The sequence below is a fragment of the Ambystoma mexicanum genome, chromosome 5q (assembly GCF_040938575.1).
Source record: "Ambystoma mexicanum isolate Mex_15411 chromosome 5q, UKY_AmexF1_1, whole genome shotgun sequence".
NCBI lineage: Eukaryota > Metazoa > Chordata > Amphibia > Caudata > Ambystomatidae > Ambystoma > Ambystoma mexicanum.
Genome location: NC_090933.1, coordinates 1077334856 through 1077353225, shown reverse-complemented (window position 1 = coordinate 1077353225; position 18370 = coordinate 1077334856). Strand labels below are relative to the sequence as shown.

Here is an 18370-nt window from a genome sequence, read left to right as displayed (position 1 = left end):
TCCACCTCTGAAATGTACTCAGGATGGCGGTAAGAGGGCACAGAATGGGGAACAAAGCCATGCTTGACCTTGGCCAGAGCCTTTCTAGGGGCTTCCACCGTGCCCCAGGGTACCCCCGTCGAAACAGCCTCGAAAGGCATCGAGTGAATCGGCGTCGAAGCCGAACGCGGCGCCGACAGCTTCAACGGCGTCGACGCAGGCCTCGAGGGCAGAGCCCCGAGCGTGTCCCTCGACAGCCTGGTCGCCGATGGCAGAGCCTCGAAAGAGTCCGTCGGCGACCTTGGTGCCACAGGCGTCGACGTCTTCCTCGAAGACATCAGAGGTGCACACGGTCTCGAGCGCGTCGAGGACCGGGACCTGGAACGGGCATGACGAGAATGATTCCCCTTGTCCGAGCGGGACCTTTCCCGCGGATCGTGCCGACCACCCGAGCCCGAAGGTGTCTCGACCGATCACGACCGACCCCACTCGGAGGCGCGGACGGACCAGTGCCCTGCGATTCAAGAATCGCTAGCATTTTCTTACCAGAGGAAGCCCATTCCTCCGGCGTCGCAAGCTTGGTGGGCTAAGCGACGTGACGAGCGGAGTCCTCGGATGAGGACTGGGAAGGCGACCGATGACGGCGCTTCTGGGAGTGTCTCGAAGAGGCAGAGGAGTGGCGGGACCTACTCCGGGACCGAGCCCCAATGGACTTCCGAGAACGATGCAGAGAGTCGCCCCTCGAATCGTCCGTCGAAACCCCCGCAGTCCTCGACTTCCGTGGCTTGGACACCTTACCTACCGACAGTTTCCTCTTGCGCTCCCGCAGGGCTTTGGCCGTAAGCGACGGGCAGTCGACACAATCATCTGTCTCATGGGCCTCCCCGAGGCACCAGAGGCAGGCGTCATGCAAGTCTGTCACCGACATCTTGGACCCACAGCCCCCGCACTTCTTAAAGCCCGGACGCGGGGTGGAGGACGAGGTAGACATCACGAAGGATAAAGAACAAACTCCAAAGAGTCGAGGCGCGCCGAGATCTCTGAAGAGAACATGTTAGCGGAAAAAAAGGAACTGAGGCTATGGGCGTCGTGCGTCCTACTTATAACATCCAGTGACGTCGGCCGTCGGATGACGTCCTCGAGGGCGGCGTATCGACGCAGAACGCAGAAAGATTTTCCAAAGCAGCACAGCTGTGGTGATTACTGGCATAGATATGGAATACGTCATCGGACCATCCTATCAAAAGAACGTTACCCGGTAAGAGAGTAACTTATTATTCTATTAATACTGTTGAACACTTGGGAGAGATCGATCCAGCCTCCAAACAGGGGCAGCCCTTCTTTCACCTTAGATTGCGCACTTAAGCAGCTCAAAACCAAACCATTAAGCTAAGTCCACAACCCCCATCTGAAGCCAGTTTGTTGTTTAGAAATAATTCCTTTTAACTTAGCCCAGGACTCCATTTCTGCCAGAATCAAGCCTACAAAGATTTTGCTATTCGCTTCTGAAAGATATCGGACAATAATTCGAGGCTGCTAAGCGGTCCCCCTTTTTTTATAAATGGGGATCACCACAGAGGATCTCCACGATTCTGGCAGTTCTTCGGCCATCAGGATGTTATCAAATAAGAGTTAGGAGCTGCGCCCACAGGGGAGGGTTACTTTTTAGAATAGTTACTGAGTCCATTTGGGCCAGTCGCTCTAAAACTAGACGACTTCCTAATCGGGCATTCAATGGTCTCACAGGTAAAAGATAAGGACTAAGCACCCTTAAAATCGGTTCTTGCAATTGAGGTATCCGAATAACCATACACCTCTGTACAGTGCCTGACCCACACCTGCTTCTGTAAAATCATTTCTTGACTAGCCAACAGTTGGCCGTCCAAAGAACCTACTATTGCTCAAAAGATTCTAGAATTTTAGGGATAAGGCCCTCAACATCTTTTCCCCGTCTTGCTGGTAAATTGGATGTCTATGCGAACGTACTGCGTTCCTATAAGCATTATTCACACCTCTAAGATGTTTATCAAGAAGCTCTTTATCCAGGCCCATTTTCTTCAACCTGGCCAAGTGATACCGTTTCAGCTTCTTTTGTGCCTGGAAATGAGAATCCTAGATATGCTTGTGGGTCACCTGTTTCTTATTAATGCCGATAGATTGAGGGCTTAATTCCCACAAGAAAGCCTGGAAGTTAGCAGGTGCACAGTAGCGCGAGAGTTGACCATCTGACAGCTGTTTTACTCACCCAGACAACTTATCAATTAAAGGCAAACCCCCTCTGTCACATTTTCTTAAGCGATTACCTGCAGAGTTTACTGCCACCTCTTGATAATTTAGTTGTACCAAGGCCCTTTCTCGAGACACTGTGGCAATCAACATGTCGTGATCTGTGTTTCCACTAATGACGACAAATTTCAGACAGCTGTCGAATATCTTTCTGGTTACAAAGAAATAATCTAAGGTAGAGAAGGAAGCGCTTCTATGCAAGTCGGTTCACCCAAAAGCTCTCGCCACATTCCCATTCAATAACCAGAGCCCCCTATCCCTCATGTATTTTAACCAGATTTTTCCATTCCTTGTACTTGTTTTAATATTGCCTGATATTTTATCCACAACATCAACACATTGGGAATTTAAATAACCTGCTATTAAGAGTTGATCTGCCGGGAATAAAGCATATTTAACAAGACTGTCAAAAAGAGATTTGAGACCACAGGGTTCCAATACAAGTTGACCACCAACCAATGCTCATCGGCCCTTTTAACAGATAACCCCATGTTAGGTAGAAACCTGTGCAATTCCCTTAGGGACCCAAAAGGCTGAGGACTACAGGTGTTGGCAGTAAACCCAATTGGTAGCAGTCTGTACCACCCACATTTACCTGGTAGCTGTGGCTGAGGAGTTAGACAGTATATAGAGTATACAATATAGGTACCAAAATACAGTAGCACAAGCAAACACTGACCAGAGCTTGGGTATAAAAGTATATAATTATTTATTTAAAAATACACTTTGTAATATACACTAACACTAATATGGCAAGCAAGTTCAAACCCAGTCACTAATATACATCCCTGATTACTTATTGAACAAGTCTTAGTTAAAACACCACTTCTTTGCAGACAGAGGTGAGCGCTTAACCTAAGATGGCACTCCAATAAGTTAGTTAAAAAGGCAGAATTAGGAAAATACACAATACCAACACTTTAAGAGAACCAGAGCATGTCAGAAAAGGCAGAGTCTACTGAGGAGCAAGAAAGTCATAGGCCAGGCTCTCTCTTGGAGAGAGCAAGGCGGAATGTGTCCAAGATCACTCCGTTGAACAGTACTTTAAAGAGTCTTTGCAGATAGTTCGAAAAGGGTTGGATCAAGTCAGGAAAAGTTAGTTTGCAGGTCCCAAGTCACTGCAGGATAGAAAGTCAAGGATTTACGGGACACCTTGAACGGTCTGTTGCAAGGGAGACCAGGCGGGACACACTACCTGAAATGGTGAGAAAGCTCCAGCGGGGGCAGTTGTTCCTGGTAGCGGGTGCAAGTCGGTGCTTCGTCCAGGGGAAGAGGAGATCTCGACGTAGAGGAAAGCTGGAGGTCGTTGCACTGCCGGGGAAGAAACCAGCCGCAGAGTTTCCCGGTTAAAAGGTACTACCCTTTTATTCGCGGTAGTGGTGAAGCGTGGCTATACGGCCGCCAGGGTGCTTGGCACGGGCGATTCGACCACAAGACGATCCAGGAAGGCGAAAAAGAGGGCGAACTGGTTATCCCCCACCAGTTCAGAGGTAGAAGACTCTCCGGGGTGAAGATATTCTCTGTCGTTGGAAGAAGTGGTGAGACGGTTCAGCAGGGCGCCACCGGTGGTGTCGTCGTTGCAGGTCAGCTCAGCTTCTCCCTCTTCAGATTCTTGGGTCCTGTGGCGACTTCTGAAGTTCCTGCTTTTATGCAGAAAACCCCCATTCTTCAGTCCTAGCTGTCACTCAAACATGCTAAGTGGTGAGCTGGGCGGCTCACCACTGGGCCAATCACACAAGAGTGCGAGTTGCCGAGGCAACTCAGTCCAGGGTGCCTAAACCCCGCCACCCCCCCCCCCTCACCCATCCTGTAGACCCAGACAGAGTGGCACCACTTTTTGAGGCTTCTGTGTAGAAGCCCGCCAAAATGTGGAACAAAGGGCTTGACGTGGGTTGGCGTTAGAGGCAAACACAAACGCCATTTTAAAAGAGATTCCTGGCAAAAAGACCCAACCGGGGAATAAATATTAAATAAATAACCCAGCGGTATCTTTAACATTGCACCAAAAAAAGTGGTGCGTTTAAAATGAATGGGAAATCCCATAGGAAAGATTCCAGTGGAATATTTCGCGTGGTAACCACGGCCACCAGCCAGAAACTCGACGGGGGGGGGGGGAGGGGACTGCACAGTGCCCCCTCGAAAAAACAGACCAGGGGCAATCTAATTACCCCTACCAGTACTTACACAATATGATGGTTTGTACTGGTTCTGTTCACAATGTAAGACTAGTAGTCCCTCGACAGCCTGGTCGCCGATGGCAGAGCCTCGAAAGAGTCCGTCGGCGACCTTGGTGCCACAGGCGTCGACGTCTTCCTCGAAGACATCAGAGGTGCACACGGTCTCGAGCGCGTCGAGGACCGGGACCTGGAACGGGCATGACGAGAATGATTCCCCTTGTCCGAGCGGGACCTTTCCCGCGGATCGTGCCGACCACCCGAGCCCGAAGGTGTCTCGACCGATCACGACCGACCCCACTCGGAGGCGCGGACGGACCAGTGCCCTGCGATTCAAGAATCGCTAGCATTTTCTTACCAGAGGAAGCCCATTCCTCCGGCGTCGCAAGCTTGGTGGGCTAAGCGACGTGACGAGCGGAGTCCTCGGATGAGGACTGGGAAGGCGACCGATGACGGCGCTTCTGGGAGTGTCTCGAAGAGGCAGAGGAGTGGCGGGACCTACTCCGGGACCGAGCCCCAATGGACTTCCGAGAACGATGCAGAGAGTCGCCCCTCGAATCGTCCGTCGAAACCCCCGCAGTCCTCGACTTCCGTGGCTTGGACACCTTACCTACCGACAGTTTCCTCTTGCGCTCCCGCAGGGCTTTGGCCGTAAGCGACGGGCAGTCGACACAATCATCTGTCTCATGGGCCTCCCCGAGGCACCAGAGGCAGGCGTCATGCAAGTCTGTCACCGACATCTTGGACCCACAGCCCCCGCACTTCTTAAAGCCCGGACGCGGGGTGGAGGACGAGGTAGACATCACGAAGGATAAAGAACAAACTCCAAAGAGTCGAGGCGCGCCGAGATCTCTGAAGAGAACATGTTAGCGGAAAAAAAGGAACTGAGGCTATGGGCGTCGTGCGTCCTACTTATAACATCCAGTGACGTCGGCCGTCGGATGACGTCCTCGAGGGCGGCGTATCGACGCAGAACGCAGAAAGATTTTCCAAAGCAGCACAGCTGTGGTGATTACTGGCATAGATATGGAATACGTCATCGGACCATCCTATCAAAAGAACGTTACCCGGTAAGAGAGTAACTTATTATTCTATTAATACTGTTGAACACTTGGGAGAGATCGATCCAGCCTCCAAACAGGGGCAGCCCTTCTTTCACCTTAGATTGCGCACTTAAGCAGCTCAAAACCAAACCATTAAGCTAAGTCCACAACCCCCATCTGAAGCCAGTTTGTTGTTTAGAAATAATTCCTTTTAACTTAGCCCAGGACTCCATTTCTGCCAGAATCAAGCCTACAAAGATTTTGCTATTCGCTTCTGAAAGATATCGGACAATAATTCGAGGCTGCTAAGCGGTCCCCCTTTTTTTATAAATGGGGATCACCACAGAGGATCTCCACGATTCTGGCAGTTCTTCGGCCATCAGGATGTTATCAAATAAGAGTTAGGAGCTGCGCCCACAGGGGAGGGTTACTTTTTAGAATAGTTACTGAGTCCATTTGGGCCAGTCGCTCTAAAACTAGACGACTTCCTAATCGGGCATTCAATGGTCTCACAGGTAAAAGATAAGGACTAAGCACCCTTAAAATCGGTTCTTGCAATTGAGGTATCCGAATAACCATACACCTCTGTACAGTGCCTGACCCACACCTGCTTCTGTAAAATCATTTCTTGACTAGCCAACAGTTGGCCGTCCAAAGAACCTACTATTGCTCAAAAGATTCTAGAATTTTAGGGATAAGGCCCTCAACATCTTTTCCCCGTCTTGCTGGTAAATTGGATGTCTATGCGAACGTACTGCGTTCCTATAAGCATTATTCACACCTCTAAGATGTTTATCAAGAAGCTCTTTATCCAGGCCCATTTTCTTCAACCTGGCCAAGTGATACCGTTTCAGCTTCTTTTGTGCCTGGAAATGAGAATCCTAGATATGCTTGTGGGTCACCTGTTTCTTATTAATGCCGATAGATTGAGGGCTTAATTCCCACAAGAAAGCCTGGAAGTTAGCAGGTGCACAGTAGCGCGAGAGTTGACCATCTGACAGCTGTTTTACTCACCCAGACAACTTATCAATTAAAGGCAAACCCCCTCTGTCACATTTTCTTAAGCGATTACCTGCAGAGTTTACTGCCACCTCTTGATAATTTAGTTGTACCAAGGCCCTTTCTCGAGACACTGTGGCAATCAACATGTCGTGATCTGTGTTTCCACTAATGACGACAAATTTCAGACAGCTGTCGAATATCTTTCTGGTTACAAAGAAATAATCTAAGGTAGAGAAGGAAGCGCTTCTATGCAAGTCGGTTCACCCAAAAGCTCTCGCCACATTCCCATTCAATAACCAGAGCCCCCTATCCCTCATGTATTTTAACCAGATTTTTCCATTCCTTGTACTTGTTTTAATATTGCCTGATATTTTATCCACAACATCAACACATTGGGAATTTAAATAACCTGCTATTAAGAGTTGATCTGCCGGGAATAAAGCATATTTAACAAGACTGTCAAAAAGAGATTTGAGACCACAGGGTTCCAATACAAGTTGACCACCAACCAATGCTCATCGGCCCTTTTAACAGATAACCCCATGTTAGGTAGAAACCTGTGCAATTCCCTTAGGGACCCAAAAGGCTGAGGACTACAGGTGTTGGCAGTAAACCCAATTGGTAGCAGTCTGTACCACCCACATTTACCTGGTAGCTGTGGCTGAGGAGTTAGACAGTATATAGAGTATACAATATAGGTACCAAAATACAGTAGCACAAGCAAACACTGACCAGAGCTTGGGTATAAAAGTATATAATTATTTATTTAAAAATACACTTTGTAATATACACTAACACTAATATGGCAAGCAAGTTCAAACCCAGTCACTAATATACATCCCTGATTACTTATTGAACAAGTCTTAGTTAAAACACCACTTCTTTGCAGACAGAGGTGAGCGCTTAACCTAAGATGGCACTCCAATAAGTTAGTTAAAAAGGCAGAATTAGGAAAATACACAATACCAACACTTTAAGAGAACCAGAGCATGTCAGAAAAGGCAGAGTCTACTGAGGAGCAAGAAAGTCATAGGCCAGGCTCTCTCTTGGAGAGAGCAAGGCGGAATGTGTCCAAGATCACTCCGTTGAACAGTACTTTAAAGAGTCTTTGCAGATAGTTCGAAAAGGGTTGGATCAAGTCAGGAAAAGTTAGTTTGCAGGTCCCAAGTCACTGCAGGATAGAAAGTCAAGGATTTACGGGACTCCTTGAACGGTCTGTTGCAAGGGAGACCAGGCGGGACACACTACCTGAAATGGTGAGAAAGCTCCAGCGGGGGCAGTTGTTCCTGGTAGCGGGTGCAAGTCGGTGCTTCGTCCAGGGGAAGAGGAGATCTCGACGTAGAGGAAAGCTGGAGGTCGTTGCACTGCCGGGGAAGAAACCAGCCGCAGAGTTTCCCGGTTAAAAGGTACTACCCTTTTATTCGCGGTAGTGGTGAAGCGTGGCTATACGGCCGCCAGGGTGCTTGGCACGGGCGATTCGACCACAAGACGATCCAGGAAGGCGAAAAAGAGGGCGAACTGGTTATCCCCCACCAGTTCAGAGGTAGAAGACTCTCCGGGGTGAAGATATTCTCTGTCGTTGGAAGAAGTGGTGAGACGGTTCAGCAGGGCGCCACCGGTGGTGTCGTCGTTGCAGGTCAGCTCAGCTTCTCCCTCTTCAGATTCTTGGGTCCTGTGGCGACTTCTGAAGTTCCTGCTTTTATGCAGAAAACCCCCATTCTTCAGTCCTAGCTGTCACTCAAACATGCTAAGTGGTGAGCTGGGCGGCTCACCACTGGGCCAATCACACAAGAGTGCGAGTTGCCGAGGCAACTCAGTCCAGGGTGCCTAAACCCCGCCACCCCCCCCCCCTCACCCATCCTGTAGACCCAGACAGAGTGGCACCACTTTTTGAGGCTTCTGTGTAGAAGCCCGCCAAAATGTGGAACAAAGGGCTTGACGTGGGTTGGCGTTAGAGGCAAACACAAACGCCATTTTAAAAGAGATTCCTGGCAAAAAGACCCAACCGGGGAATAAATATTAAATAAATAACCCAGCGGTATCTTTAACATTGCACCAAAAAAAAGTGGTGCGTTTAAAATGAATGGGAAATCCCATAGGAAAGATTCCAGTGGAATATTTCGCGTGGTAACCACTGCCACCAGCCAGAAACTCGACGGGGGGGGGGGGGGGAGGGGACTGCACAGTGCCCCCTCGAAAAAACAGACCAGGGGCAATCTAATTACCCCTACCAGTACTTACACAATATGATGGTTTGTACTGGTTCTGTTCACAATGTAAGACTAGTAAAGTCAATGGTGACTTTACATGCCCTGGGAGACAGTCGGTCCCAGGGTATGGAGTCTGTTTGGGGGTCACTGACACCCCTGTTACTGCACTGAGGGTGCTGTGTAACACACTTACCAAAAATGCATGAGACCCTATGGAGTAAAAGACCCCATAGCCCATAAAACGCATTACAAAGTCAAAGGATATCTCAAATCATGTCTAAGAGTGGGAGAAAGAGTCTCACTCTTAGCAGGAGAAAAAAAGAAACAAAGCTGCTGGGGGGACCCACTAGGTTTGGTAAATTAGCCTTAACAGAGAATTCTCCCTAACACCCCACTCTCACAATCTGAATTCCCTGTCTCCCTATAGATAGCATTTCCGATTACATGAAAATATTGTTTTGGCATGCAGCAAGGAGACCCTCTGCAGGCCTTCACCTTCACCCCCCACCCCCATGCCCGATTGCTGGGCCAGCTGCTGAAAAGTTGAAAAGCCATTGATTCCCACAGTGTACATCAAGTAAGTTTCCTGAAGAAGAATCGGATCAGAGCTTTGGATGGTGTGCAGTCTCAGAGGATCAGAGGACAATGAATTAAAACCCCTGGAGTTCCAGGAGAGTAGATTGAGGTGACGATCAACTAGAGTCTCTGCTGCGAGATGCCCAATTTCAAAAGAACTTGAGTGATAATGTCTGGGACCAAATCCCACGCATTCAGTGAGGAAGGAAGCAAAGCAGCTGGGCCTATTGAAGCTGAATTAGATCCCAGACTAGGGAGAACAGATGGATATGAAGTCATCAACTGAGGGCACAGTTCCAAGATTAAACCCTGCTGATTCCAATCCTCTTTTACCCCATAATCATTTCTTTACCCAGTCTTGAGTATAGGGTCAATTCAGCTATATTAGTATTTTGACTGAATGGAAAAGTCACCAAGTTAATATCTGCTGTCCTGAAATACTTCAAGAAAGTAATAGATTTCATATCCATCAAGATCGCAGAACAGTTTATAGGTGAGTTTCCAATGTCATTCGACACCTTTCATGAGAGAGAGACTTTAAGCTCCCTCTTTAGTCCTGCTGATTTTGGCTCCGACTGTCGAAAATCAGCCGCATTACTTTTCAAGGGTACACCCGACTCGGGAGCAAGAGACCCACCATTCACTGGGCCCACAAACTGCGAATTACCAGGATTAACTCCAGAAGGGGCTAATTTTTCCTGGTGGAACAACTGGATCTGTCTGAATAGCCACAACGCTGGTTGATTTCACTGCCGCCTCCACAGGCGCTTCCTCCTGCTTATTCTGAGCTTTTATGGAAGCGTTCACCTTTTTTCCTTTAGTGGCGTTGAGGGGGGGGGGAGAGGGTGCGGGGGGGGGGGGTTTCTCGAGTACTCTACACCACTAGCTGCTATAGTCTTAACCCTTCAGATTTTTTATATATAACTATTTGTATCTGAGGATCGGTTCTTCTGCTTTGATTTCTTCAATTTCTTACCCACAATGGCCAGAGAATCAGTTGTGGAATCATTAGCTTTTTTTACTTTCGCTTTTTAGATTTCCCATTTCTTTCCTTTAGGCTCTTCCACCAACTCCACTTCCCCTGAAGTAATAGGTTCCCCCTCAGAATGTCATTAGGCAACTCCAAATCCTCCACTTGTGCTAAATGTAGGAACTCCTCCATGACTGATGCAGAAAGCGGAGTATCACTTATTAGCCTCCAAACTCTTTTCTAAGACGGGACTGGCGGTGTCAGAAGATTGAGACCAATGATCTATTTTCTCAGATGGGGACCTAATCTCAACCTTGGTATCAGTCCATCTGTCATAAAGATTGTCCAATTTAGTTGATTGCGAACTGGATGTGGAGCGCAATTCTCCCAAAATGTCAAAAAACGGACTCATTCAGAGCAGTTTTTATGGCCACCATAGTAATTTCACTCCACTCCAGATCTTTTGTGATTTCCAATAGTGTTCCAGATTGCTGCTGCACTTCAAGTTTAAGGTTTTCAAAGACCTTAACCAATGAGGTCGAGACAAAATTGAGCCTTTATTGTGTGAGGCAACAGTTCGTTTGATTTGCTCAAGGACGTGGGCCTGAATGTCGTTTCTGAGTTTATTATTTTTTCCGGGGATTGGACCGAAGGGTTCTGGGAGACTACTTCTTTTTCCCCAGTTGTAGGTACTGCATTCAGTTCAAACGAGGATTCGATAAAGTCACGACTTGGAATTTCTAACAATTCTGCATCGAGAGGCTCTTTCCCATTGAAGTCCTTTTCTGACAAGTCCCCTTCCTGAATGGGCCTGGCTAAGGCATCACTGCAGAGCCCAGTTCCTGTTAATTGATCAGCTCACTCACATAATCTGATAGTACAAAGATACAAGCTAAAAAGAGCTGGAGGAGCCAGCCTCCCAGTGCAGACTGCCTAACGATGGAATTCCATTCCCATCCCTTTCGGACAGGAACCCTCATTCCTCACCTTCAAAGCCAATATAAAGAATTGGCTGAGCAGCAAGTCTCTTCCTCAGTAGACCGCTACCCTGCATACGTACCATTGTGTATTGAAAACTGTATTTAAGAATTAACTCATCTTGTGTTCTTCATATTCGTATTTGACTCTGCTTCCTTTCTTGAGCACCGACCCACCTGTAACCAGGGTCCTTCATCGTTATCTTTAATGTTTGAATTATGCCTGCACCTTTGTACATTGCCTATAAGTTTCTCAAGCACCCAGATACCTCAGCGTTTGGTGCGTGATACAAATAATAAACAAATACAAATAAACTATTTTGCTTCTTGGAAACATAGTTCCAATGGTGTTTTTCATTGATGACGTAGTAGGGTATAGTTCAAGTTCACCACATGTAAATCTCGAATTGGGCGACTAAGGGGTGGAGATCCCACAGCAGTGTTAACATCACCTTGCAGCCCTGTAAATCCTGAGCAGGTAGGTAATTGCAAATCAGCCGGGGAAATGCCTTGGGGGGAATAATTCCCCCACCCCCCAGATTTATAGCGTTTAAAAGTACTCTTCGCCACCCCTTTATTTGTCAGAGGTAATTCCAGCGCCCTTTCTGGGGCTAGGACAATAGAATCCTCCTCTTGAGGTGCACTACGTAGATTATACGTCTTTGACAGAACTCCCCTAGAGGTACATGTTCTAATTTGAATGATTCTCGTGGGTCAAAGGTTCAAAACCTGCAGTCCCCACAGCTCCTCACTCCAAAACCAGAGCTTTAAGCACCTCCACAACAGGGCACAAAACCCAGCCAAGTACAAAAATAGACATACCCCAACAAGCCTCCACAAACGCATCCAATACCAAAGCGGCCGTTGTTGAGTGCCCTAAACTTACCAAAGCACTATTAAACACAGAATAGATGCCGTGAAGCACATTTTGTTTATACACGTTCAGTGCTTTGCCCCTGACCAGTCAACTCTCTGGACTACGATCTGCAGTCAGCGTGTTTGCAAAAGAGTGCTGCAGCACATTTCCGTTCGTGCTCGGAAAGGTATTACCCAGTGTACTTGCTTACCGCTTAATCTCCTGCCGCTTACCATTTTTCTTGCTGATCGCGGCTCACAGCTCTGGAGTTGCACGCCCGCCCCCCGCTTTCCAGCCTGTAAGCAGCCTTCAATTCTGTGGTCTCTGGTCTGCTGTCCCCGCAGTGGCTCGTAACGAGTAATAGGCGGCTTTTGAGCAGCAAGCGGCAAACGGCTTCCGTGGGCAGCAGCTACACTGTGCTAGAGGAGAGAACCTAGTCATGTCACATGGAGCGTCAAACTGACGCTGCTAGGCAATCACTGAAAACACTAATGGCTGCTTCCGACACTCACTCTTACACACGGAATGTCTTAAAATAATTAGATATAAGTGCGAGACTCCCTCTTTGGACTTCTGTACTAACTGGGTTCAGTATACTTACCTACAGCTCACAGCTTCCTCTTATAAGTCTGACTGCTATACAACTCTACCGAGTTTCTCTGCAGACCTCACTGTTCCTGGTCCTCAGTCGTGAGGACAAGAGGGAGAACTTCTTGGGACTCCTGATCTACAATGGGACAGTCAACGCTCCTAACCGGCAATCTTCAAATCAGTGGCTGTTCAGTGTTTCAGCTCCTCGTATCTACCGCAAATAGCGGTTCCTGGCTGTCGAAATTTCTTTCCTTGCTTTTGGGGTCCTGCACCCTGTTGAGGGTGCTCAGGCTCAGGCAGTCCTGCTTCCTGGTAGTCCGGAGGATCTTATTGGAGCTCTAGGCCAGCTTAAAAGCGATGCACACAATCTGGTGTTCCTCTCCCTGGCTATATGGTTTCCAGCAGCAACTCTGTGGAAAATTCAACCAGCTCCAATATGGATGTCCAGGTGGCTTACGTTGGAGTTGATTGGTCACACAAACTCAAGGGGAAAAGTAGTCCTAACAGGGGCTTGTCTGTCGATACGAATTTGGAGTTTGAGCACAGCAGCAGGGCTTCACTGGGAAAATCAATAGTCCAAGAGTGGCAACAGGCATCCTCTTAAGTTCTTCTTTGCTTCCTTCGTCCAGTGGTTGACTCTGCCTTCCAAGCCAATAGCCTCGCCTTTTATTCAGTTCTCTCCCATTCATTCTAGCCTAGTTGTCAGTCACCTAGCAGGGTGGCTGTCCTTGCCGGACAGTCAGCCGGCCAATCAGCCGGCCAATCGCCACAGAGTGCATTTGGGTCTCCTAGGATACTAAGCACAGGGTGTTTCGGGCATCTACCTCACTTCCTGCCTACCCCAGACACCCTGGATCCAGAGGCAGGCTTCACTCGTGAATCCTGGCAAAGGTAACAATGCGACCGAACCTGGTTTGGCACGCAGAGTAAATCTCAAGAAGGACCTTTACACAAAGAAATGGGGGAAAAAATACCAGGCCATTTTGACAGAAATGACCCCCTTGGGTGCTTTACTGCAGCTGTGAATGCAGCCCGCAGTAAATGTACACCATGGTAGTTAAAACGAAACCACTGCCACCAACCATTCAGTGAGGAAAGGGTAACATATTTTTTTTTTTTACATGAGACGCTAAACAAAAGGGATACTAGGTAACCCCTCCAGCACCCTATTGTAAAATAGTGTGTGCTGGGTCTCGAAAGTTCCAAATGTAAGTTAAGTCAATTTCACTTTACTGCTCTGGGAAACAGTAGTTTATCCCAGAGACGGTATTTAAACCTTTGGGAAATCTGAAAGACTTCCCTGTGCCACTGCACTGAAGGTGCTGTGTGACACAATGTAAAAGATGCCTATGGAGTTTCAGACACAACCAAAAGCAACAGAGTTCAAAATCACATTTAAAATACACGAGAGAGTGGGGAAAAAAGGGTCTCACTCTCGCCAGGTAAAAAAACAAGTCCTCTAAATCCAGCAAAGTTGCTGCGGGTCTCTAAGATGGAGGGAATTAGCACATTTCTGAGAATTCTCCACAACAGCCTTACGAGTCAATGCACCACGCATCCATTAAACATCTTTCCTGGAAAACAGCGTTCTTGGTGGCAAGAACTTTGGCCAGGCGAGTGGTTGAAATCCAGGTGTTTTCCTCGAAACCACCTAATTTGAGGTTTCACGAAGACCAGGCTCCTCTACATACTAACCTGAACTTTATGCCCAAGGTGCCATCCTCTTTCCATCTCAATCAGTGGGTGTTTTTGGCTGTGTTCTTGGGCAAACTGATTTCTCCAGTGGAGCAGACTCTGCACACGCTGGATGTAGTGAACGCATTCAAGTACTAGTTGCTCGCAGAAAGTCATTCCAAACAACAGATCAACTGTTTGTTTTGTTTGGACCTTCGGGCCCGGTAAGGTTCTTTCAAAGTCCTCCATTTCAAGATGGATTGCAGCCTGCATCTCATTCTGCCATCAACAGGCAACTTCTGGCAGGCCCCGGGCACACTCCACCAGAGCAGTGGCTGCAACCACTGCTTTCGTCTCCGGAATACCACTGCCTGACATCTGCCGTGCAGCAACCTAGAGATTGGTGCATACATTCACCAAGTTGTCGACAGATTGTGCAGAAGGCTAGAGTCTGCCATCGGTTTTGCAGAACCTTTTTGCAAGTTCAGTAAGTCTCCATTGGTAAATTATGTTGGGAGCTCAACTCCTCCCATATGTATTGTTGTAATATTGCTTTATAATCCATTTACTGCATGTGAATCTATGAAAGATCCAATGCTGGAGAAGTAAGTTACGTCCCTGTAACTCCGGTTCTCCAGCATTGGTATCTTTCATAGATTCACATGCGACCCTCCCATCTACCCCGCATGGCTCGTCTTTTTGTTCTAACTGCAACTCACTTGTGCTTGCCAAATAGGAAGAGGGCTGACCGGGGAGGAGTTAAGGGAGGTATTCCTATTGACTGTGGGCAGTATTACCCAAAATGACTAATAGAGTACAAAAGTGACTGAACGTTTTCAGTTTAAGTTTAAACTGCTCGGTTACCGAAGATTTCCAGCCTGACGGGGAATATTCACAGCATGTGAATCTATGAAAGATGCCAATGCTGGAGAACCGATTGTAGGTAAGTAACTAATTCATTCTATGAACTATAGGTCCTTTCTTTTGTCTTAAAGCATGGTTCATTACGAGAATGAATAATCTACCTGGATGATAACTGCAACATATAATCTCACTGTTTTGGTGTCAGGCTTGCGAGAACTGTTTAATAGATGTTGATTGTTTTTCTTTTAGGTTACTGTGGGGCAGACATCAAATCTGTGTGCGCTGAATCTGCTATTTGTGCTCTCCGCAGACGCTATCCACAGATCTATACAACCAGTGACAAATTACTGCTTGACATTTCATCTATTACTATTACGGCTAAAGATTTTGTTACGGCTATGCAGAAGATCGTCCCAGCCTCGCAGAGAGCTGTAGTTTCACCAGGGCAAGCACTTTCTCCAATCATCAAACCTCTCCTTCAAAATGCATTGGACCAGATATTGGGCGCATTACAACGGGTGTTTCCACATGCAGAACAAGGCATCAAGAAAGTGCCGCAATCAGGTATTCATGTGCATTTAGGAAATACATGTTTTGGATTTACTCTGTGGTTGTTGGGCATGATGAGTAATTGGTCATGCAAACAGCTTTCTTACTCTCAAATGTGAGATCTAACTTTGGTAGAACTTGTCAGGTCCTAAACCATGTAGTTGTGACAGATTGTGAAGTTGCAATCCTTCCAGTATTTCTCATGAACCGTAGACCAATACTGCAAGCTCACATTGCAACATTGTTTACTCAAGTACTTCCTGTGTTAGGATGTAAAATGTTCTTCTGAACTTTAAAATGCCTGAACTGGTTTGTGTTGTAGAAACGTAAATAAGCACTACTGTTGCCTAAACATGGTCATTTTACCATCCACACTCCTGGTCAGCTTCCACACCTCTTCCACGTCCCCACCCCCTAAGGTGGGGTGGAGCAGGGTGTTTGCATTATGCCCCTTTTTTAACTTGTTCATCACCGGGTCCAATGGGTCTTGCAGAAATCTTCAGGTGACATTTAGCCATGTTTTTCTGAAGCCACCTAGTGATTGCACAGAGGGAGCGTGCAGGCTTGTTCAAACTCACTCAACATGAGAAGCAATCTTGATTTATTCTTGGGAGAAGAGGGATGGTACCAAAGCAGTTTGTCTTGCTCAAGCACACACAATACACCACACAGTATATACTCCCATATATGTATTCCTTATTTCTGATGCTTGTGGATCTGCTTCGAATCACAATCTGTGCATATAGTCCAGTTGGGAATATTATCATTTTTATGCTTCATCCCCTCTCCTAGTGAGACCCCCAGCACTTTTTGCTGGACTTCTGGACCTTTTTCTGAAACCCTGAATGAGAGGAGCCTTTTTCCACTAATTCATTATTGTGGGCTTTGTCTTTTGGAACTCTGTTCTTTGTAGTTTACTTGTCCGATGGAGTCTATTTTCCTCCATAACACTTATAGGAATCTGTAATTTACTAATGAAGGACACAGCTCATTATGGGCAGTGTTGCTGGGGACCCTTAGGGTCCTCCTTTGAGATTCTGTTCTTTATCCTAGAGTAATTACAGTAGAGAGAACTTAGTATCTCTCCAAAAACTTTATAGTCTGAGAGACATGCACACACCACCTTATGTGGAGTGTCAGAGATACCTAGTATTCCCCTCATCTCTGCTCCTGTGACTTTTTTTAGTCACATAGACCATCTCCTAGTTATGGCTGGTGGCAATGGATGTGTTCTACCAACTATTGTGTAATTTTTCTACAGCAGGCAATGTCCATAGCCAGAGTACCTGGATAGAAACAGCTCACTTGGGGTCAGGCTGTCCTGATTGGACAGCCAAACGTCCCTTTCTGTAAATTGCTGAGAGAGATTTCAGAGAAGAGTGCTGGAACTGTATGTGAAAGGCGAGGCTCCTGGTGTGAAAAGTAAGTCGACCACTGGAAGCTAAAGTAACCGAAGAAGACAACGACTAGAGATGCATGCAGACCCTTTGCAACACTGAAGCGACCACTGCTGTCCTGACCCTGTTTTCAGTGCGACAGAGGAACGCCAAAGAGGACTCCTGCCCTTTGACTGGTGGGAACAACCTATCCCGAGACACACTTTAGCCATCTCTCGAGGTCCTGTGAGTTTCCAGAGCTGCAGAAGACCTGCTGCCCATTTCTAGTGCATAGTCCTTTTTAGGCAAGGATTGGAGCAGTACCCTTTAAGTGTGCTACAACAACCTTTCCCTCCTGGCAATAGGAACCCAACCTTTGGTATAAGTCTGTACTACACAGGTTGGTAGTGTGGCTGAGCAGCCAGGCTTATCTCAAAAGGGGTCAATGTGAACAGTAGGGGAGTTAGATATTCACAGTACCAAGTATCGAAATAACCACTTACTCAAGGTTTCCTGAGTAAACAATTATTCATTTAACAGTCAGTTTGAATAAGCCTTCTTCAAAAGGGGCAATATAACAGTAACACACACATACACTCTTGGCTTCTCTAAATCAGTAAGTACCCATTTGGGATGGCACACACACTTCTTACACCCTACCATGCTGCTGATATCTTTCGTGTGGACAGCAGTCAGTGAGAGGAAGGCACAAGTTGTGAAAGAGGCGAAACGGCTATGAGGATAGCAGGACTAGAAGTAATAACGGATGTCTTTGTCCATTGGACTCTTTGCTGAACAATACATCCCTTTCTTCCATGAGTTCATGTGGGAGCTCTTTGTCCCTTTTCTTTCTTGTTGCAGAGCGTGTTTTTTCTAGTTGGCTCCGCCCCCTGTCCCCACGCTGCATAGCCCCGGTGGGCTTGCGCGCACAGGCACCCAAGTGGTCGCCAAGTGGTGCTGTTTGGATGTGCGACGGGTGCTCCGAGCCCGCTGATTAATACCTTTAGCATTTTAAGCATGGGTCTCCGTGCTATTAACGTTGGAGTTTAGCGGTGAGCAGCACTGTGTGTGAGTAATACGGGAACATAACTTGTGTGCTTTAACCATACGTTGTTACACTGGGTCTTGAATGGTTGTTCTCCGCTTTCAATCTAGTCTTGAGAGATGAAGGCTTCAATTTCCATATGTACAAATCCGGGCTTAGTTTGCAGGTTAGATTAGTGCCAGTTGAAGCATACTCTGT

The 18370-nt window shown here is 47.2% G+C and overlaps 1 protein-coding gene across 1 annotated transcript in view; it reads left to right on the top strand.

Moving 5' to 3' along the window:
- The window catches only part of ATAD2 (ATPase family AAA domain containing 2), a 750324-nt gene that overhangs the window by 421266 nt on the left and 310688 nt on the right, over window positions 1-18370 (top strand). Inside the window, exon 16 of the mRNA XM_069621583.1 lies at window positions 15452-15766. Coding sequence (XP_069477684.1) covers window positions 15452-15766 — 315 coding nt within the window. The remainder of the gene's footprint in view (window positions 1-15451; window positions 15767-18370) is intronic.